Here is a 24,383-nt window from a genome sequence, read left to right on the forward strand (position 1 = left end):
TATATATATATATATATATATATATATATATATATACATGTGAATTTAAATTTAAAATAATAAGGGTGAGAAATTGAATATTAATTTGATTAATATGAATTGAAAACCAGTGGTGTAGCATATAAGACCATAGCAAGTCTTCTTCTAGCAAAATAGATGTCCACTGTTAATGGTTCATCCCTGTTATATAATAGTTTGACTTTAATAGGTTCAGTATTAAAGTGAAAGTATCTGACATTACAATAGAGAGATGTTTTTGTTTCACTTTTAACACGTAATACTGAAATAGTGGAGAAGATATGATATTGCTGTGGGCTCGCCCTAGGCAAGAAGTTGAACATTTCTTTTGCCCATGACACTAAATGGACCCTAAGTAAGGCATGTGTAAAAATTGATTGAAATTGGTTGTGTTGTTCTCAAGTTTTAGGGATTCACACAGACAGACAGACACACATTCTCAATTTTATATATATAGATATAAATTAGAGAAGAACCACCATGTAGCAATTCAGGAATGATATACTTAAATCATACCATATAGAAAGAATTAAAGATACGATAAAACATTTACCTAGAACTAAATAAAGTGCAAAATAATAAATAGTATATAATTAATAAATTGACTACAAGTGTTTCGTGGTTATATTTTCAAATTGATAACAATAAAATAAATTCAATTTAAATATAGGTTCAAGATAAAAACAATAAAATAATCAAATATATGTACATGTTTTATCTTATAAGAAAATATGAATATAAATAAAAATACGTAATTTTACGATAATAAATCGAACAAAATTCAACAATATATCTTAAAACAAAATCATGGAATATCGAACATATTCTGTTAACTAAATCTTTAAACTTAATACGTAGGTCTTAGTGTTTATAATAAATTTATCTCTTTAAAAACGTGGTATAAATAAAGCTAGAATAAATAGGTAGAAATATTTATTTTATTTATGAAAATATATTCTAGCTTATGGAAGAAAAAATATCAAACTATAGTATATCATTACTGGAAAATTAAAATACAAGTAATTAAAACAATATATATATATATATATATATATATATATATATATATATATATATATATATATATATATATCTAAAATACATAATATACATTAAGTGAAGCTGAAATGCTACAATTTAATCTATATACATTAAATTATTTATTCATTTATTTAATAAACATCTAACTTCAATCTTATTATAATTATGTAATATATACTAAAAAAACTTCATGCTAACTTATTTACATAATACTACTAAAAGTTATAACTACAAGAATTAAAAATAGAAAAATGGTTCAAATATATACACACAAATTAGTTAAACTTATTATATAATTAATTCAATTTATGTATAGATTTAATATTTCACTCATTTATAGAATTAACCAAAGTTTCTATCATTATTAAAATATTTACTTAAATGCAATATAACATAACAAATAAAAAAATTCCTACCTTTTCGATAAAATTTTGTCTTACAAAACTATTTCAGAATGTAAATTATATGTAATATGTTAAGATTATAGTTCACAAGATAACAATAACAACAACAACAACAATAATAATAATAATAATAATAATAATAAGTAAATAAATATACATATCGTAACTTATAATTATCAAATAAAAATATAGAAATCAATATTTTTACAATAAAATCAATCAAAATTCAATTCAAAATTCAACAATATTGTTTTCAAAAGAAATCCATTACTTATCTTATCTCAGAATATCTGTTAACTGAATTTTAAACATAAAAACGTTTATAAGAAATTTAACTTGTGAAGACGTTGCATAAATAAATAAAAATAGAATAAATACATAGAAGTATGTATTATATTAATGAAAATGACGAAAGATATTTAAGCTTCTCGAATCAAAGAATAAGAGAACAAAAAAACAAAACTATAAATTACTACTATAAATTTAAAGTCCAAATAATTAATACTAAAATGCATAAAATATATATAATTTAGTTAAATTAATTTATATTACTATAATTAATAGATATTCATTAATTTATATATTCATTTATTTATTTAAGGAACATCCAAGTTGAAACGTGTTCAAATAATGTAATATACAACATATAATATCATGTTAATTTATACACTAATACTACAATAGAATATATCTAAAACAAATTAGTAACATAAAATAGGGTTTTATACATATGAAAAAATTAGCTAAACTTATATAAGTAAATGTACTTTATGTTTGCATTTAATTTTTCACTCATCTATGGAATTAATCAATATTTCATTATTGTTATTAAATAATATTTCCATAAATTCATTAGTACACAACAAACAAGAATTACTACCTATACGATAAGATTTTGCCTTACAAATTATCTTCCAAATTAATTCATATTTAATACATTTAGATTTAAATTCCCGCATATATTTACTAGGGCCTGTAGAATTAATTAGATTTCTATCTTTAAAAGAATAAATGTGTTGAGCCACACTTAATTTAATTTTATTAGAAGGTGACCCTATGTAGATCGCGTTTAAATTATAATCATTGATATTATTATCATCAATTAAAGTTACTATACATTTATAAACTACATAATCCAAATTACATTTATTAATAAATTTACATGTAGTCTTATCTCTACATGTATAATAAATTATATCATGGTCTTTATTATTATTATTGAAATCATTATTTAATTTATTTTTTCAAAACTTATTCAATTTAAATTTATTAATTAAATGAAGAAATAATATTACCAACAATATTAGTAATAGAATAACCAACTCCAAAATTACTACTAGAGAAAATGTTATAATATTTGTTATTATCCCTACTGAACATTTCAATTATATTTAAAATCTCTTTAATAATATTTATTTTTACTGTGGCCCAAAAGGAACAATTAACCATATTTTATTCTTATTTTTTATATTATTATTATTCAGTAGTTTTATTTTTATAGTGTGCTTTCACTTCACTACCAAGCGCAGCTCTGTGTGCCTTGGGTATGTGCTGTGATTTGTTGTGATGCTCTGATTGTTATTGTATGGAAAGTGTTCTGCGTAGGATGTGTGCAGTGCCTAGTAGTGCAATTTTCTGTATGTTATATGTGTTTGTAAGTCCTGGTGTTTTTGTTATGTATTTGTCTGAATATTTTTTTATCATGCCTAATGCACCTACTATGATAGGAATTGTTTGTTTTTAGATTCCACATTCTGGTTACCTCTATTTCCAGGTCTTTGTATTTTGAAAGTTTCTCCATTTCTTTTAGAGACACATTGTTATCTGCCGGTATTGATACGTCAATTAGAAAGCATTTCTTTTCTTCATGATCTCTGACAACTATATCTGGTCTGTTGGCCTTAATTTCTCTATCTGTGTGTATCGGCATATCCCAGAGTATGGTTGCTTTCTCGTTTTCTGTGACCTTTTCTGGTGTGTGCCTATACCATCTTTTTTCTGTTGTTATTCCATAATGTTGGCATAGTTTCCAATGTATGTAGGTTCCAACTCTGTCATGTCTGTGAATATATTCCTTCTTAACCAGGACTGGGCAGCCAGAGATAATATGATTTATTGTTTCTTGTCCATCTCCACATATTCTGCAGTTACTTGTAATATTTCTTTTCATTACATGTTTTTGGTAATTTTTGGTGGGGAGGCTTTGGTCTTGTGCTGCAATTAAAAATCCCTCTGTCTCTGCTTTGAGTCCTGAGCTTCTCAACCATTGCTAGAATTTTTCTTTGTCTATTTCTTTTGCATTTAGTTTAGTCCAGTATTTACCATGAAGGGGCTTTTCTTGCCATCGTTTTATCATGGTTCTTTGCTGTTCTAGTTTTAGTTTGGATTTCATTTGTTTTATAGCTTTTGTTGTTTCTTCACCTTCTTCTTCTTCATGTTTGTATTTGTCAGCTTCCGTAAATACTGAGAACAGTTTTTTGTTTTGCTTGTGTTTTGCTGCTATCTGTATCAGTTTTCCTTCCTTCTGATGTAGATATTTTTACAGTTCTATGGTGGTTATTTTATAGTAGTTTTCCAGCTGTATAAGGCCTCTACCACCTTCTATACGTTGTATATATATACTCTTTCTATGTCAGATTTTGGGTGATGCATCCTAGATCCTGTCATTATTTTTCTTGTTTTCCTATCTATTTTGGAAGTTCATTTAGTGTCCAGTTAAGGATATTGTAGCTGTAACTTTTAACTCGGACAGCTAAAGTGTTAATACCTATTATCTTGTTTTTAGCATTGAGCTCTGTTTTTAGTATTGATCTAACTCGTCTATAATATTCTTTTTTCATTTTCTCTTTCATTTGTGTGTGTTGTGTCTTATCTAGTTCATGGATTCCTAAGTATTTGTAAGTTTGGCTGTGGTCTAATTCTTTTATTTCATTGGTTTTATCTAGTGTGATGTTGCTACTCTTAACTAGTTTTCCTCTTTTCAGGGTTACTTTGGCGCATTTTTCTAATCCAAATTTCATATCTATTTCTTTGGTAAATCCATGAACTGTCTTTAATAGTGTTTCCAGCTGTTTGTCATTTGCAGCGTATAGTTTTAGGTCATCCATATATAAAAGGTGGCTGATCGTTTTGCCGTAACATTTATATCCGCATCCAGTACTATTTAGCATATCAGATAGAGGTGACAGTGCCAAGCAGAAAAGGAGTGGAGAGAGCGTGTCTCCCTGGAATATTCCTCTTCTAATGGGGATGGCTTTGGTTTTTATGAGTCCCTCTTTTGTTTGGAGCTGTAGCACTGTTTGCCATTTATTCATAGAGTTTCCTATGAATTTTATAATTGTTGGTGCTACTTTGTTAATGGCTAGTGTTTCGAGGATCCATGCATGGGGGATGCTATCAAACGCCTTTTTGTAGTCGATCCAGGCCATACTGAGGCCTTTCTTCTTTCTGTGGATGTCTTCAGTTATGGCTTTATTAATCATTAGTTGATCTTTACAGCCATATGAGCCTTTGCGGCATCATTTCTGCTCTTCTGGAAACAGGTTGTTTTCGTCCAAGTGCTTGTTCAACCTTTGCGATATCACTGCAGTAAATGCCTTGTACATTGTAGAGAGACAGGTTATTGGTCTGCAGTTTTCTGGTTTTGCTGACTCATTTGATTTGGGAATTAAGATGGTTTTCCCCTTTGTGAGCCATTTAGTCATTGTCTCTGGCTCTGCCAGTATGTTGTTAAATTTTTCAGCCAGCTTTTTGTGCATTCCTGTTAGATATTTCAACCAGAAGTTGGGGATCTTGTCATGCCCAGGTGCCTTCCAGTTGCTTAGTCTTTGCAGTGCCTGGGTGACCTCTTCAGTTGTTATGGCGGTCCAAAGTTGCTCAGATGCTGAGTTTGTTGTTTTAATACTCCCTTTTTTGGGTTGTTCGTTCGCTGACCATATTTCTCTCCAGAATTCTTCCACTTCTTCTGCTGTTGGTGCTGCAGTGATTTCTATTTCATTTTTGCCAAGTTCTTGGTAGAACTTTTTGGGGTTGGAGTTGAACTTTTTGTTTTGTTCAAAGAAGTGCTAGCGTTTCTCGTACCGGCTGATCCTTTGTGCTTTGGCAAGGATATCTTGCTTTAGCTTTTCTTTTATCTCAGGTAAATCTTTTTCTGTGATGTTGTATTTGCGGAGTATTTTTGTTTTCTTTTTGTTGCTCAGTAGCGTTGATTGTCTACCGATTTCATTAAAAATCGACACATCTTTTCTCTTTTGTTTTGGATGTTATTTATCCACAGGGTTTGTTTGGGTGGTGGTACTCCTGTTTGGACGGTTTTGAGTGAGTATCCAGCTTCTTTTGTGGCTACAATGGCTGCTGCGTATACTAAGTCATTTAGCTCAGTGATATCGCTTTTTGTTTCAGTGGCTATTAGTTCCGTGACGGCTAGGTTTATGCTGTTTATAATTGGTGTTGTTGTTTCGTCTATTTTGATTTTTGGGAGGTATGGTCGGTGGTCCATTTTGAGCTCTGTGGTTTTCAGTTCTTTGATTATTCTACTTTTTATATTATCATAATCATTAGGCTCCCCTTCGTTGTTTCCAGGTTTTAGATTTGTGTCACTTTCTTTCTTATTTGTATGTTTGTTTGTCGTGTTTTGGCTTGCTGTTTGTCGTGTATTATTATGCATCCTTACGGTCTGGGTTTGTTGTTTTTTGTTTACATCGTGTTTGTTGGGAATGTTACGTTTGTCTTCGTGTTTTACTGTTTCAGTGTTTATATTATTGGGCATTGTTGTGTGGCTTCTATCTACATTTTCCTGGTGTATTTTTTCTTTTAGATCTTCTATTTCTATTTCTGATATTTTTTGCGTTGAGAATGTATCTTCGTACGTTAGCTAATTTATTAGGGTTCATTGCTATATCCAAGTCTATATTTATGTTATTTTCCTTCCATATTTTATATGTATGTGTTGTTGTGTTTTCATTCTTTGGGTAGAGCACTGCTGTAAAGTGAGCGTGTAGGATAGAAATGTATTCCTCACGTGTCCATTTATGTCCTTTGGGTTTTATTTGCGGGACATGAGGAACAACGTCCGGCCCATTATTTTGACAGTCGTCATTTTCGGAGGGTACCGGTCCGTTCATTTCTGTTGTCACATTGTTTTGCACGTGTTGTTTTTCGTACATTTTATGTTGTAAGTTTACAGTATGTACTTCCCGATTGTTATTCTTGGGTTGAATAATATCGGTGTAATTTAATTTCTTCGTAGTTTTTTTGTACATGGTGTTTGGGGCCTGAGATGATCTGGTGTTGATGGATCGTAATGTATCACGCATGTTTACATGTGTTGTGTTAGAGGTGGAGATATATTGAGTTAAAATACATCATTTCGTTTCGAAAATAGTAATAAATGTCAATGAGTATTACTTACTCGGATATAGTCCAATCCTTTGTCAGTTAATTTTTAGCTCCATGCGATGTCTTTGTTTCCGATGTTTGTGGATAGATTTCTGAGTGCTGTTTTATCGTTCTCACAAGTTAAACGTCCCTGGTGTAATCCTTCTTCTTCTTCTTCTTCTTCTTCTTATTATTATTATTATTATTATTATTATTATTATTATTATTATCATTATTATTATTATATTTCTTTGTAATATTATTAAATTTATTATCATCATTAATTGAATTAAATTAATCTTATTTTTATTTTCTATTCCATTATTAAATGTATTATTTACATCATCAAAATACCTATTATTATTATTAAGATCATAGTTACCTAAATAAAACTTATCATAATTCAGATAATTAGGTTTATCATTATAAAAATCATTTATATTAGACTCCTTCAAATTATAATCATGTTTACAAATATTAAAGAATTTAATATTATTATTATTATATACTGCTTCATGCAGGGCTTTATTATAATAAGGTGCATTTTTATTTAAAATCTCTATATCATAAGAAGGTAATGATATTCTTTTACCTACATTATTTATCAACGATTTTTTAACAGAAGGTGGATGGTTAGTATTAGCATTAATATATCTAAGGTTTTCATAAATTTTATAGAATGGTTGGGTTTTACCCATTATCAAATTATAATTAACATATAAATAATTAACATTATAGTTCTCATTATAAAGTGTAATACTTAAACCATATCTTTTAAAGCAACTATATAGTTTCTTATATAATTCTAATGTTCTATTGGTGCAATTCTTAGTTGATAATAAAAGGTCATCCCTATATAAGTCACCCTCCAACTTCAAATTACTAATTGAAGTTCGGATAATAAATACCTACTAAATCAGTATCCTGTTCAGAATCGGGTGCCCCCATAGGTATATCAAAATAGGTTCATCTAATTTCCTAGCCATTATAATTACATTAACTTCATCAGAAGTCATTCCTACCTTATTCATTGCATAAATTAGGGCCATATTGTGTACAATCTCATTAATGGAAGAATAATAATTATCTATATCCATTTGAATGAACTTATATCATTTTTATCTTTAGTATTATGAAACCATTTTAAAGTATCATTTGTACTATTCCAAAGTTTTAGGTAATTAATTTCATTTAATCTATTAATTATCATCATTGTTTAACGTCCGCTTTCCATGCTAGCATGGGTTGGACGGTTTGACTGAGGGCTGGCGAACCAGATGGCTGCACCAGGCTCCAGTTTGGGTAGTGGGTGCTTTTACATGCCAACAGCACGGGGGCTAGTCAGGCAGTGCTAGCAACGATATAGCTTGAATCTTTTTACAAATGCCATGAATGCCACTGCCAGTGGCAGTAAGACGATGCTGGTAACGATCATGCTCAAATGGTGCCTTTTACATGCCACCGACACAGAAGCGAGTTAGCTGCTCTGGCAATGATCACGCTTGGATGGTGCTCTTAGCACCCTACTAGCACGGGGTACAAGTGCCAGTAAGGTGACGCTGGTAATGATCACACTCAAATGGGGCCTTTTATGTACCACTGGCATGGTAGCTGGTTAGTTACTCTGTCAACGATCACACTCGTATGGTGGTCTTTGCACCTCGCTAGCACGGGTGTCAGTCATCGAATTTCACTTTGATTTTGATTTCACTTACCTCAATAGGTCTTTGCAAGCAGAGTTTAGTGTCCAAAGAAGGAAAAGGTACGCATTAGTGGGCTGGTTACGCTCCTGGCATAGGCCACGAGGTTATGGTCTCATTTGGCTTGCCGGGTCTTCTCAAGCACAGCAGTTCCCTCAACCCCTAGGGTGTGGCACTTTTTTACACAGCTATCCTCATCCATTCTCACCACATGACCATACCAGCACAGCCATTTCTCTTGCATACCACATCTGATGCTTCTTAGGTCCAACTTTTCTCTCAAGGTACTTATACTCTGTCGAGTATGCACACTAACATTACACATCCATCGGATCGTACTGGTTTCATTCCTTGCAAGCTTACACATGTCCTCAGCAGTCACAGCCCATGTTTCACTGCCATGTAGCATGGCTGTTCGTACACATGCATCATACAGTCTACCTTTTCCTCTGAGCGAGAGGCCCTTTGTCACCAGCAAAGGTAAGAGCTCTCTGAACTTTGCCCAGGCTATTCTTATTCTAACACCTACACTTTCAGTGCACCCTCTCCCGCTACTGACTTGGTCACCTAGGTAATGGAAGCTATCAACTACTTCTAGTTTTTTTCCCTGGAATGTGGCAGAAGTTGTTCTTTGCACATTTTCTGTGTTTATTGCCCCTGAGCATTTGCCAAACACAAATACTATCTTCCCACTTAGCCTCTTGGTTCAAATGCTTCTACCTCCAAACAGCTGATTGGCTCTGGCTGCTCGAACTGAAGCTAACATGACACTATTGGAAGGTAGGTTTAGAGAGGGCACGGGCCAAAACTATGTGCTTTTCCTCTCCATTGGTCAGTTGAAGTTTAGACAGTGTCACATGACAGTTAGCTGGTGCTAGTTGCTGGAGCCTACCAGTGAGTATTTAAAGGGAAATTTGGCAGGATGGTCAGTCGCCTACTGATGTTCATTGATTCTTCACCGAAGAAACCAAGGGACAAAAGAAAAAGGAGAGAGAAGAAATGCACTCAACACTAGAACTGAAGATACTCCAAAGTATGGGGCCCCACCAGTCGAAAACAGTGGAGGAATAAGGGCCAAAACCAGATGTGGTTCCTCCTGATGATGTCTTTAGCCATTGGATCTTATAAAGGAGCTGTTGATGTTGCAAACCACGAAACATGGTTGGAATTCCTCTCAAAACCAATTTCAATTCCATGAATAATATTTTCCCTAAACTTAAACAAGCAGATTTCATTTCCTCTTATTCTTTAAGTAAAAATCCCCCCCCCCCAAAACTACAGAATATTCAAAAGCCTGTTCCTCATAGGAAGTCATTCTATGATACAATAAATGGAAATGTAAATTTAAAACAATAGTCATGATAGAAGCAATGAATAAAAGCATTGCATTGAAATTAACAGAAGTTAATTATGAAATTAATTGTTTTTGATTGAGTGATGATAAATTATTTGTTTACTTCTAACAGAAACTTAAAGAATATTTCCAAGAAAACACAACAGGTAGTTCAGCTGCATCATCAGGTAAATACTTTCTCTTTATTTATCATAAATGTCAGGTCACTCTTGATTGCTACTGTTAACATGCAATGCTATACAACCTATAGCATGGTCAGGTGGTCAGTGACTAAACTGGCCACTACACTGAGCTTGCTTGGGCGAGGTGGACATTTGTTGGATACCCTACGGGATGGAAAATTCAACCTGCCAAAAGGCAAAGGAACTCATGAGTAGACAATGGCCATTCAGCAATGTGTACATATATGTATGTCTGGTTTGTGTCTGTGTGTGTGTGCACGTGCATGCATCAAAGTATATACTCTTTACTCTCTTTTACTTGTTTCAGTCATTTGACTGTGGCCATGCTGGAGCACCGCCTTTAGTCGAGCAAATCAACCCCAGGACTTATTCTTTGTAAGCCCAGTACTTATTCTATCAGTCTCTTTTGCCGAACCGCTAAGTGACAGGGACGTAAACACACCAGCATTGGTTGTCAAGCAATGCTAGGGAAACAAACACAGACACACAAATACACACACACACACATACACACACATATATATATATATATATATATACACACATATATACGACAGGCTTCTTTCATTTCCTGTCTACCAAATCCACTCACAAGGCATTGGTCGGCCCGAGGCTATAGTAGAAGACACTTGCCCAAGGTTAGCAAGCTACGTACCACACAGCCACTCATGTTTTTTAAGCTTCTTTTAATATTTATATTTTTATGCGCCCCTTTTATATTTTGATAGTTTTCGCATTTAAAAAAAAATATTTTTATATTTTTATATTTTTATATTCTTATTGTATTTATAGCTTTACATATGTGTAATTCCTTTCTATCAAAGAGGGTTAGTAACTCTTGTGGAAGCGGCTAATCACATTCCATAGGACTGGCTTGTCCACCTTATTCCCCACCTGGGGCCCAGCTCTCACTGGCAGCTCCATGTTGCTGCAGCATACACAGCAGCCACACCCAGTAAACCACTTTGACTGGCAGGTTACCAGGTGTGGGTAGCCAATGATTTTCAAATATTCAGTGAGATAGTGGCTTGTCTATTCATGCATGTGAGAACTGGTTCTCATGTACTGGGTGCAAGAGACAACTGGTGAGGTCCACTAGCCAGCAGGTTTTGTGGGGTGCATGGTATATACATACATATACAGATGCACATACATCTGTGCACACATATATGCACATACATATATACCACAGCTTCCTCGTACGTTTGCTCATGCACATACATATTCACATAGATAAATACGTATATATACACACATGCACTCCCTAAATATATATGTGTGTGGCCATACATGCATGCAGATACATACAGGGTTATATAAGATATGTCAATGGATGTGTCTACCTATCTGCACGCACATACACCCATATACATGTACATTTCAGCATACACACACACATTTGCATCCACAGATATATACATACATAAATATATATATATATTCACACACACATGTATATTTTTGCACACATATGCAGGTATACTTGTATATATTCACTCACACTCATGTTTGTATACATTTGCCCATATATACATACACATATTTATATGTGCATTGCATATATATATAACCATACACATACATGCATACACATGTCACCTCACACATACATACACACACACATATATATATATACTTGATTAAAACGCAGCAAAAATATTACAAAAACTGATACTCAGAGTTTAACGTTCCCGTTTGTCAGACAGTTTTGTTTAGAATGGGGCAAGATAAAGTTATAAGCAAAAACAAAAAACAATTACTTTGATAGATACACATTTGCAAATGGTTTTGTTTCATTGGTCCTTTCAACTAACGGTCTTTTCAATAACTGGTTGTGTGCAATAACAAATTGCAGTATAAAATCATATTATTATAAAACTCGCAGAAAACATTAAAACAAAAATAGGTTATGAAGAAGGAAAAAAGCTTGGATACTCTGGGTAAATAATTAATTGTAAAAAGTAGTAATAAATTAAAACATATATTATTAAAAAAATCTCATGCTAAAATACATATACATATATAGCAATTCATACACATAGCAATTATTTTGTATTGCCCGCGGGAGCTCCTCTATGCTGATGACCAGGCCCTCATAGCAGAATCCCTACCAGAACTACAGAAGACATTTCGGGTGTGGAAGCATGGTTTAGAATTGAAGGGCCTTAGAGTCAATGTTGCAAAACCAAAGTCTTAGTAAGTAGGAAGGCGAACACATCACATACCCCTTCAGCTTGATGGCCCTGCTCAATCTGTAGAAAAGGTGTAAGAAGAGACCCTATAAAATGTACCCAGTGTAAGCTATGGACACATAAAAGGTGCAGTAATATCAAAGCAAGGCTAACCAGGAAGACAGCTTTTGTGTGCAGTTGATGCACAGGGGCAATAGATTTCACAGATGCTCAGAAAATGCCAGAGGGAAAAACTAGAAGTAGTTGATAGCTTCCACTACGTAGGTGACCAAGTCTACAGTGGGGGTGGATGCTCGGAGAGCGTTGCTACTAGAATAAGGATAGCCTGGGCAAAGTTCAGAGTGCTCCTACCCCTACTGGTGACAAAGAGCCTCTCAGTCAGAGTGATAGGTAGATAGTACGATGCCTGTGTGTTATCAGCCATGCTACACAACAGTGAAACATGGGCTGTGACTGCTGAAGTCAAGCATAGGTTCAAAAGAAATGAAGCTAGTATGATCTGCTGGATGTGTAATGTCAGTATACACATATGACAGAGTGTCAGCGCCCTGAGAGAAAAGTTGGACATAAGGAGCATCAGATGTGGTATGCAAGAGAGACAACTGCACTGGTATGGTGATGTGTTGCATATGGATGAGGAGAGTTGTGTGAAGAAGTGTCACTCCCAAACAGTGTAAAGAATGGATGAAGCAGTGAAGCATGACCTTCAAATGTTGGGCCTCACAGAGGCCATGACGAAAGACTGAGGACCCTGGAAATATGCTGTGACTGAGAAGACCTTCCAAGTAAAGTGAGGTCACAGCCGTAGCCTACACAAGTGTCACAAGTGTCACATAACCATCACATTTAAAAAGTACCTTTAGATCATTGGTCAACATGCCATGCTTGAGGAGACTTATTGAGTTAAAATCAAATTAAATCACAATCAAATGGAAATTGTTGTTGTGCCAATACCAGTGCTACCTGACTGGCTCCCATGCTGGTGGCACGTAATAAGCACCATTCATGGGCTGGTCATTGCCAGTGCTGCCTTGGCTGGTACCACATACCAGAGGCACATAAAAAACACCATCCAAACATGACCAATACCAGTGCTGCCTGACTGGCCCCTGTGCCGGTGGCACATAAAAAACACCATCCAAACATGACCAATACCAGTGCTGCCTGACTGGCCCCTGTGCCGGTGGCACATAAAAAACACCATCCAAACATGACCAATACCAGTGCTGCCTGACTGGCCCCTGTGCCGGTGGCACATAAAAAACACCATCCAAACATGACCAATACCAGTGCTGCCTGACTGGCCCCTGTGCCGGTGGCACATAAAAAACACCATCCAAACATGACCAATACCAGTGCTGCCTGACTGGCCCCTGTGCCGGTGGCACATAAAAAACACCATCCAAACATGACCAATACCAGTGCTGCCTGACTGGCCCCTGTGCCGGTGGCACATAAAAAACACCATCCAAACATGACCAATACCAGTGCTGCCTGACTGGCCCCTGTGCCGGTGGCACATAAAAAGCACCCACTACACTCTTGGAGTGGTTGGTATTAGGAAGGGCATCCTGCTGTAGAAACACTGCCAGATCAGATTGGAGCCTGGTGCAGCTTCCTGGTTTACTAGCCCCCAGTCAAACCGTCCAATCCGTGCTAGCATGGAAAACAAATGTTAAATGATGATGATGATGTTTTGACTTCACTTTTAAGAAAGACTTTGACTGTTTTACAAATTTAAATTTAAGTTTCACTGAGGTTTATTTTTATTGTTTACTCAGGCATTTAAATTTTTTTTTATTGTGCAATTTCCTCATTTTAATATTGTATACACCATACAGTTTTTAAAAATGTTTGCATATGTACATTATGATGTGTATATTTATCTTGATGTGAAGATATGTCTCTCTATATATGAGTGTATGTATGTTTGTGTATATGTATGCATATATATATGTGTATGTATATATGTATATATATATATATATATATATATATATATATATATATATATATATATATATATATACACCATTCCTTAATCTGAGCTGAGGCAATCTGAACAGTAACTAAAGGAACATTACTAAATCCACACAGAAAGATCAAACCATACATATATTCATATATTCATTTATATCTACAGAACAGATATAAAGTCCAACGTTTAAAAATATAAAATAATGTATATATATGTATGTGTGTGTGTGTGTTTGTGTTTGTCCCCCTAGCATTGCTTGACAACCGATGCTGGTGTGCTTATGTCCCCGTTACCTAGCGGTTCGGCAAAAGAGACCGATAGAATAAGTACTAAAGGCGGTGCTCCAGCATGGCCGCAGTCAAATGACTGAAACAAGTAAAAGAGTAAAAGAGTAATAAATAAATAAACATCATATAAAATATATAAATTTATAAGAATCAGTGTTGCATACAAAACGCAGTGAATTTACGCTTAAAATTATAAAGCATTTGGTAAATTAAAAATTTGGGATAATACAACATATAAAGGACATTTTAAAATGACGTATTAAAATTTCAGAAAAAATAAAAATACAAAACTTATAAAATTTTTCATCTACGGGCCGTTTTGGAGACACACCTATAAATACGAAACGTTTCATGGCACATAAGAAACCATCGTAGCCAGTATCGCATCGACTGGCCTCCATGCTGTGGGCACATAAAAAACACCATCCGAGCGTGGCCGTTCGCCAGCCTCGTCTAGCACCTGTGTCGGTGGCACATAAAAAACACCATCCGAGTGTGGCCGTTCGCCAGCCTCGTCTGGCACCTGTGTCGGTGGCACATAAAAAACACCATCCGAGCGTGGCTGTTCACCAGCCTCGTCTGGCACCTGTGTCGGTGGCACATAAAATCACCCACTACACTCTCGGAGTGGTTGGCGTTAGGAAGGGCATCCAGCTGTAGAAACACTGCCAGATCTGACTGGTCTGGTGCAGCCTTCGGGCTTCCCAGACCCCAGTTGAACTGTCCAACCCATGCTAGCATGGAAAGCGGACGTTAAACGATGATGATGATGATGATGATGATTTCATATATTCAAAACCGTCACTCCCCTCATCAAGATGTTTTTTACACACAATACAGAATACATGGAAACAAATTTGTTATATATATATATATATATATATATATATATATTTTCAGTAAAACAATTAAGATTCAAGTGAATTCCAATGAATTCAAATGAATGCAGTACTTAACTTAGATGCACCAGAAATCTTTATGGTATTAAACATAAAATAATGTAGGGTAATTATAAACAAGAAAAAAGCAACAAGAATGGATTAGTTGTTCAGTACAATTGTTTCATACGGAGAACAGTTTTATTTAAAGCTGCAAATATTGCCGCAAATTCATCAGCCAAAAGACATATGAGTTTTCCAAACATCCTAGGGGGTGAGGCTAAACTCATGAAGTATCGAAGAGAGTTCTATGAAAATCAAAGTTAGATTGTAAGCAGACTTAAAATGTTTTCTAATGATGCACAGGTTTATAAAAGGTTTTTAAAAAGATTGTTAGCTTCTCAGAAAAGGTAAATCCATCCATAATAATGGAGGTGTAATTTCCGGAGATATGAGGAAAGATGTTATTCACAGAGAGGGTGAATGTATCCATAATAATGCAGATGTAATTTCCTGATGTATGAGGAAAAGATGTTGATCACACATCTATTCATTGCACAAACTAAGTTGTTGGAAGAAGAGATTGGCTATAGTGGCCACTATAGCCAATCTCTTCTTCCAACAACTTAGTTTGTGAAATGAATAGATGTGTGATCAACATCTTTTCCTCATACATCAGGAAATTACATCTGCATTATTATGGATACATTCACCCTCTCTGTGAATAACATCTTTCCTCATATCTCCGGAAATTACACCTGTATTATTATGGATGGATTTACCTTTGTTTGGAAAACTCATATGTGTTTTGGGTGATGAATACGGGACACTTGTATTTGCTGCAATATTTGCAGCTTTAAATAAATCTGTTCTTTGTATGAAACAATTGTACTGAACAACTAATCCATTCTTGTTGCTTTTTTCTTGTATATATATATATATACACATATGCATATACAGACATACATACATACACACATATATAGAGAGACATGTCTTCAAATCAAGATAAATATATATATATATATATATATATCGGATGGTTTATATTTACTTGCCAATTGTCATTCTAATTTTAACCTTCCTATGATATGCAATTTTAAAGATGATGTAATTTGATTGTTCATTTTGAATCGATAGAAGGTGTTTTTTTCTAATATTTCATGTATAAGCATGTATATATATATATTGTGACATTGAAGGACACATCTTTCGATTTACAATCTAATATAGTAGAACATTTAGTATATGTCTGTATATGTATATATATGTGTGTGTGTGTATATATATATTGCCTGTTATATACATTATATTATTTTTATAATTTACTTCATCTTTACTTTTTAATTGTCACTTTAATTTTAACTTTCCTATGATATACAATTTTCAAGATGGTGTAATTTAGTTGTTCATTTTGAACCGATAAAAGGTTTTTGTTCCAATATTTCATGTATAAGCATGTATAATATATATAGTGGTATAAATATCAACACAATTTTTTCCCCTTCCTCCCTTATTTTTCTTTTTCTTTTTTTGTCTCTCTCCCCTTCTCCAAACACACAGACACACGCACACACACACGCACAAACACACACGGACACACACACAGACACACACACACATAGACACACACACACACATCCACAAAACGATCATAAAAAGTGGAAAGAATTCTTAAACGCAAAAAAGCATTTGACTATTCTCACAATGATAAAAAAAAAAAATAACTTATGACCTACCTCCCGCCACCCTCCTCATCCACCTCACCGTCTTGTACTGTCTTATATTCCTCCCCACCACTACAAACTATATAATATATAATACCTGTACATCATCTCCCAAACATACCAATATATATATATATATATATATATATATATATATATCATATATCATATTTTACATATAAATAAATATAATATATATATATAAATATATATATATATATATATATAAATATATTATATATATATATATATATATATAAATATATATATATATTATATATATAATATATATTTATCTTGATGTGAAGATATGTCTCTATATATGTGTGTATGTATGTATATGTATATGTGTATATATATATATATATGATATATGATATATATATATATATATATACATATATAAATATATATATATATGATATATATCATATATATATATTTATATATATCATATATATATATACATCCGAATAGTGGCCGAAGCCAGTGCCGCCTCGACTGGCTTCCGTGCCGGTGGCACGTAAAATGCACCAATCCGACCGTGGCCGTTGCCAGCCTCACCTGGCACCTGTGTGGGTGGCACGTAAAAAGCACTCACTACACTCACGAAGTGGTTGGCGTTAGGAAGGGCATCCAGCTGTAGAAACATTGCCAGATAAGACTGGAGCCTGGTGCAGCCTTCTGGCTTCCCAGATCCCCGGTCGAACCGTCCAACCCATGCTAGCATGGAGAACGGACGTTAAACGATGATGATGATGATGATAATATATATATATATATCAATATGTATATTATCATCATCATCATCATTGCCTGGGGTCTAGGAAGCCAAGAGCAGCACCAGGCTCCAATCTGATATGGCAATGTTTCTACAGCTGGATGCCCTTCCTAGCGTCAACTATTCAAAGAGTGTAGTGGGTGCTTTTTACGTGTCACAAGTAAGAAAGTCACAACTACAAATTAAAAAAATATATATATATATATATATATATATTTTCATATATATATATATATGTATATATATTATATATATATATATATGAATGAAAGATAGGAGTCATACAGTAGTGGCAAATGGAGCCACCTCTATGAACACACAAATAGTGAGCGGTGTTCCACAGGGCACTGTCTTGGGACTACTCCTTTTTATAGTGGCCCTCTCAGATATTCCCTCAAATACCCAGATAGCCACTCTGGCGAGCTATGTAGATGATACGAAAGTCTCGCAGAAAATACAGAACCCCAGGGATGTTGCACCCCTGCAGCAGGAGTTGGACTCAATTTACAGATGGGCTGAGGATAATAATATGCAGTTTAATGCTGAAAAATTCCAGGCCCTGCACTACCAGTATCCAAAACTGAATATGAAACTTACAGGGTACACTGGTCCACAGGGAATTTCAATCCCAGAGCCTAAGTCAGTGAAGGATGTGGGTATCGACATGAGTCCTGATACCTCTTTCCAAGTGCACACTACCAGGATTGCGACAAAGTGCAGACGACTGGCTGGAAGGATCCTAAGAACATTCAGAACCAGTGATAAGGAAACTATGATGGTCCTCTGGCTGACATTTGTCCTCAGCCACCTGGATTACTGCTCACAGCTATGGTCACCCACCAGTGTGAAATTAACAGCAGACCTTGAAGCAATCAAGAGAAGATTCACAAAGAAGATCGTCTCTTTGCAACAACTCAGCTACTGGGAAAGGTTGAAACAGCTAAGACTCTACTCCCCGGAGAGAAGACGGGAGAGTTATGCAGGAATATATATCTGAAAGATCCTGGAAGGAATTGTGCCAAATTTTGGCATTGTAAGCTACACCAATGCTAGAACGGGACGACACTGCATAGTGCCAAAGATCCCAGCAATGCCATCACGCTTCAGGACCAGCTTCTGCAACAACCTGGGTTTCAAGGGCTCACAGCTTTTTAATATTCTCCCAAAGAGTCTGAGGAACTTGCACAAAGTAGATGTAGCAGTTTTTAAATCAAAGCTGGACCACTTCCTGTCAGGAGTCCCAGATGAGCCTACCTCACGGCAAGAGGTGCAAATGAGGGTAGCTGTATCAACCTCCATTCTTCACCAAGTGCCACATATTAGAGGAGGCTCTTAGTAATAACAGTGTAGCACAAAACGGTGGTGCATCAGCATGGCCGCAGCTCTGAGCTGGAACTAGAGAGTTGATGAACCACCTATTGATCCCCTCCATTTCCTTATTGCTCTATAAATTAATAGTAGAATATCTCTTTACCTTCACCCATTTAGTACACTAGGTAATGTAATTTCTATGCAATAAAAAACACTTGTGTATTAATAATTGGGTATATCTATCCAATATTCTGCTGGTAGAATACCCAATTATTAATACACAAGTGTTTTTTATTGCATTGAAATTACATTACCTAGTGTACTAAATGGGTGAAGGTAAAGAGATATTTTACCATTAATTTATAGAGCAATAAGAAAATGGAGGGGATCAATAGGTGGTTCATCAACTTTTAGACATTATATTATGTTAACTTATTTACTAAATTGACTATTACAAGAACATACATACATGTATAACATATTATGCTTTACATATAAGATATAAAATATATTAATATATAAGGATACCAGTAATTATTTCAAAATAATATACATGAATATAAATTGGGAAAATAACATACAGCTGTTTCAGTCAAGAGGCAAAAATACCTCATTCTACCTTTATTACTCAAGTAGCCTGAAGTAATAGGTAGATGAAATTGAGGTACTTGGGTGTTTCTCTTGGCTATGTCAGAGATTTTAGAAAGTACATAAGGTTAAGTTATAAATAAATATAAATAGAAAATAAATAAAAATATACACACATTTAAATACTTATATATATATATATATATATATATATATATATATAGATATACATATACACACATGTAAATAAACATAAATACTTATATATATACTTAAACATACATACATATTTACATTTATAAGCATACATAATAGTCAGTTATTACTAATATTATTAATATTAGATGCTTTCTATAAAAGTTCTGTATCTCACCTTTTACAAGATACTACCTACTATGAAAGAGTAGTCAACTACCAATAATCCAAAACAATGACCAAATTAAACACACTCATTTGCCAACATCAAAATAACTTAACAGCAAAGGAATGCGACTACATAACAAAATTTAGTTGCAAAACCAGCATCCTCTACGGGCTTCCAAAAACCCACAAAAGCAAAATAATTACCGAAGCCTGCAAAAAGTCCTTCTCAATCTAGATCATTGTGCCACATCCTACTGTTCTCAAACTGAAACCAACTGTGGCAGGCCCAAACTGAAACACAGATTAAGCAACTTTATCGATACCATCATAAAACCAATACTTAAAAACATACTAAATATTGTAAGAGATGACCTGGACCTATTAAATCATCTCCCCACACATACCAATAAAGACATTTTAATTGTCTCCTTTGATGTAATAAACCTTTACACTACGATCCCACATGAATATGTACTGGAAGCCATTAAATTCTGGCTAGAAAAACATCCTAATGAGGTCCCGGAAAGAATTTAAAAAATAATTCATCATCAAGGGCCTTATGTTTATTATCCAAAACAACTTTATGAATTTTAATAATAACACCTACAGACAGTTATCAGGGACTGCAATGGGTACTAAAGTTGCCCCTACTTATGCAAACCTGGTGATGGCCTACATAGAACTACAAATTTATGAAAAATACAAATATAAGTATGGCCTGTATTTCCACAAATACCTGATGGAGAACTGGAAATGCTACTTGGATGATTGCCTCATCCTATCGTCCCACACACTCAACCATCTTATTGACTTCAAAAACTTAATCAACAGTGTCAACAACCATATCCAATTTACAATGGAATATAGTCAAGACCAACTACCTTTTCTTGACATTCTTACTATTAAAAAGGCACCAACATTGAAACTGATATCCACTACAAACCAACTGATTCTAAACAATACCTTCTGTTCACCTCCAATCACCCAAAGCACACAAAGACAAACATCCCCTTCAACCTAGCGAGAAGAATCTGCACAATTGCCTAATATTATAGAACACAAAATAAAAGACTCCAAGAACTAAGGGCAATTCTTCTCAAAAGACATTACCCAGCACCACTAGTTGACAATGGAATAAAATGGGCCAAGACAATTACTACCCAAGACCTATGAAAACTAAAACACACTCACAGTACAGTAAATAGTCTCCCCTATTTCTCAACACACAATCCAAGAAATGCAGAAGCTTACACAATTATATACAAGAATATCCCACAGCTGAATCAAGACCCACGTCTAAAAAAAGTACTCTCAACCCATAAAATAATAAAAAGCAAAAGAACCCAAATCCCTAAAAAACCTACTCACCAATGCAAAATTACTCTACACAAGCCCACCGCCCACAATAAAAAAAAAAGGTTGTTCCAACTGCAGGACTTCCATTCACCTCATTGAAGGAACAATGCACAAATTCCACTTGGGACACACTTTTGTCATAAAAAATAACTTCACCAGCACATCAAAGAATTTACTTTATGCCATAAGATGTGAAGGGTGCCACAAAGATTACATAGGGTAAACAAGCCTTACCCTTAGAGAAAGGATGACTATTCACCACCAACAAATGAGGGAATATACCACAACACAGATACCACTTAGTGGGCATTTAGATCTCTGTGCACACAACAAGTCCCCCAAATTCCTAGTTTTCCACTATACCAATGCCCAGACAACACTGACCAAACACAAATAAATAGGGAAAACAATCTTATTCAAAACTACAGACCACAACTCAACATACTCTAACCCCCTCAGGTACACATCCAAAACAAACACACAGAAACACATACAGATATACAAAATCATACACACACAAAAACAATGCCAACCTCCGACACAAACACACATACATATACGCACACGCACAAACACAATATCCCCACACTCGAGCACAAACCCACACACATTTTTAAAAAAACGCAAACATATATGCACTTGCAATACGATTCTAGCAACCATAACCAGCATACACACATACGTAAACACATATGTAAGTGCATACATGCACACACCTACACACACCACCCCAACAATTACAAATCACATTCACACAAATACACCCACACATACAAGATACACACACAAACACGCAACTACAACACAACCCACACAAATACACATGCATATATGCACACATGTACACACACACATACACAATACGCCTTCCCAGTAATAAAATCACACACACTCAAAAGAAAAACACACATATACTCACAATACAATCCCAACAACCACAAAAACACTCACAAACACACATACACACAAGCATGCACACACTCAATGACACACACCTCCCCGACAATCACAAGACACATAGACACACTCACACAAACACACCCACACGTATACACACTCACTGCACTAACAATACAAACAACAAATCACTCAGAAATGCAGCACACACACACTCAGAAACTACATAAACCATACCCACATATATACACACACAAACGCATACTCAGTACCAACACACACAAAACACACATACATACACATGCACACCACCCAGATAAACACAACACATACGGACACACACAGACCCCCTGATAAATACAACACACTTACACACACATATACACACACACATACATATGTTCCCTCACACATGCAAACGGTTGCTCACACACACCACAAGGACAATTAAAACACAAACATACTCAGACACAGATCACACTCACGTACAAACACATAACATCCCGGCCAACACAAAAAACATACAAACTATGACGTGCGCACATAGTTGCACACATACACATGCTCACATGCGTACACACAACACCCTAACAAATATTAATCACACACATACACACATACACAAACGTGCACACATATACACACACCATCCTACCAAAAATAAAAAACACAAAGACACATCTACACACACCACAATAAACTCTGGGACCAATCAAAAATGGCCCACTCACAAACACAAACACATGTATATACACACACATAGAGACGTATACAGAGACACACACACTCACACCATTCTGACCTCTAAGACCAGTCCCAAAACCCACTGAACCATGACAGACTAGCCCAGAAAAAAAAATCTTTGAATTCCACATTACTCTTCCTTCCCCCACCCCAACCAACCTCCCACACTGTCCCTTAAAATAGCAAACAACCCTTAGCTTCGCACAAAATAAAAAATGCTAAAACAGGTCAGTTCATCTCAAATTCTTTGTAAACTCCTAAATATATCTCCTTCTGTGTATATATATACTACCAAACATGAGTTTTAATGAACTCCTAATATTTATCTTGAACTCCTAAAACTTTTTGTTTAATATATTCTCAAGATATTTCCTTGTAAACTGTTTTCAAACATTTTCTTATTATTATAAAAGAATGTATATATGTATTTTAATACTTTTGTGACAACCAGTACTTAACACAACAAAGCTCATACAAAGCTTTACATTTTACTTTTGACAATCTTTTTCTAAAAAAGTGAAACCGGTCAAGTGAATAAACATCTTTAAAATTGCATTTTCAAACCTTCTTTCATGAAGCCTGACTGCCACCTTATAACCTATCAGTCAGGAGACTCCGCTAGCCAAATAGACTTCATCCTCACCAGACAGCGGGATGCAGGGTCGCTCTTAAATACAAAGACCCTCCCGGGTGAAGAATGTATCCCTCAGCATAGGCTAATCATTAGTGACTTTAAGCTTGAGGCCAGAAGGACTCCAAGAAACAGACCAATCCAGAAAAGAAGGATTTCGAAGCTAAAGAACCCTTCACATGGTTAGAGATTTAGGGACATCCTCATCAAGAAATTTGATGGAGGAGCTTCAGACGTTGGATATAGAAGGTAGCTGGGAATTCCTATGGGACAGCTTGCTGAGTGCCACAGACCAAGTCTGTGGATGGTGCAAAGTCCCTTCCAGACCTAGAGTTACGTGGTGGTGGAATAGTGCAGTAGACAAAGCCATTAGAAACTCCATAAGATGCACCCAGTGTAAGCTATGGTTGCATAAGAGGTGCAGCACCATCAAAGGAAATTAACTGATTAGATAGCTTTCATGTGCGGCAGATGCACAGGGACAATAGACACCACAGATACTCAGAAAACAGATTCCATCACACTCCAGGGGGAGAAACTAGAAGTAGTTGATAGTTTCCGCTACCTGGGTGACC

The 24,383-nt window shown here is 35.1% G+C and overlaps 2 protein-coding genes across 3 annotated transcripts in view; both read left to right on the forward strand.

Annotated features, from left to right (window-relative positions):
• The window catches only part of LOC115211065 (protein mono-ADP-ribosyltransferase PARP14-like), a 554,188-nt gene that overhangs the window by 118,440 nt on the left and 411,365 nt on the right, over positions 1–24,383 (forward strand). The gene's annotated exons all lie outside the window — the stretch shown is intronic.
• LOC115209604 (protein mono-ADP-ribosyltransferase PARP14-like) overlaps positions 1–24,383 on the forward strand; it is a 132,281-nt gene that overhangs the window by 52,373 nt on the left and 55,525 nt on the right. Inside the window, exon 7 of one of the 2 annotated variants that reach the window (XM_029778047.2) lies at positions 10,006–10,060. The exons of the other annotated variant lie outside the window; for it this stretch is intronic. Within the exon in view, the coding sequence (XP_029633907.1) occupies positions 10,006–10,060 (55 nt within the window). The remainder of the gene's footprint in view (positions 1–10,005; positions 10,061–24,383) is intronic. 2 annotated transcript variants of the gene reach the window in all.

This window comes from Octopus sinensis, linkage group LG1 (genome assembly GCF_006345805.1).
Source record: "Octopus sinensis linkage group LG1, ASM634580v1, whole genome shotgun sequence".
Taxonomy (NCBI): domain Eukaryota; kingdom Metazoa; phylum Mollusca; class Cephalopoda; order Octopoda; family Octopodidae; genus Octopus; species Octopus sinensis.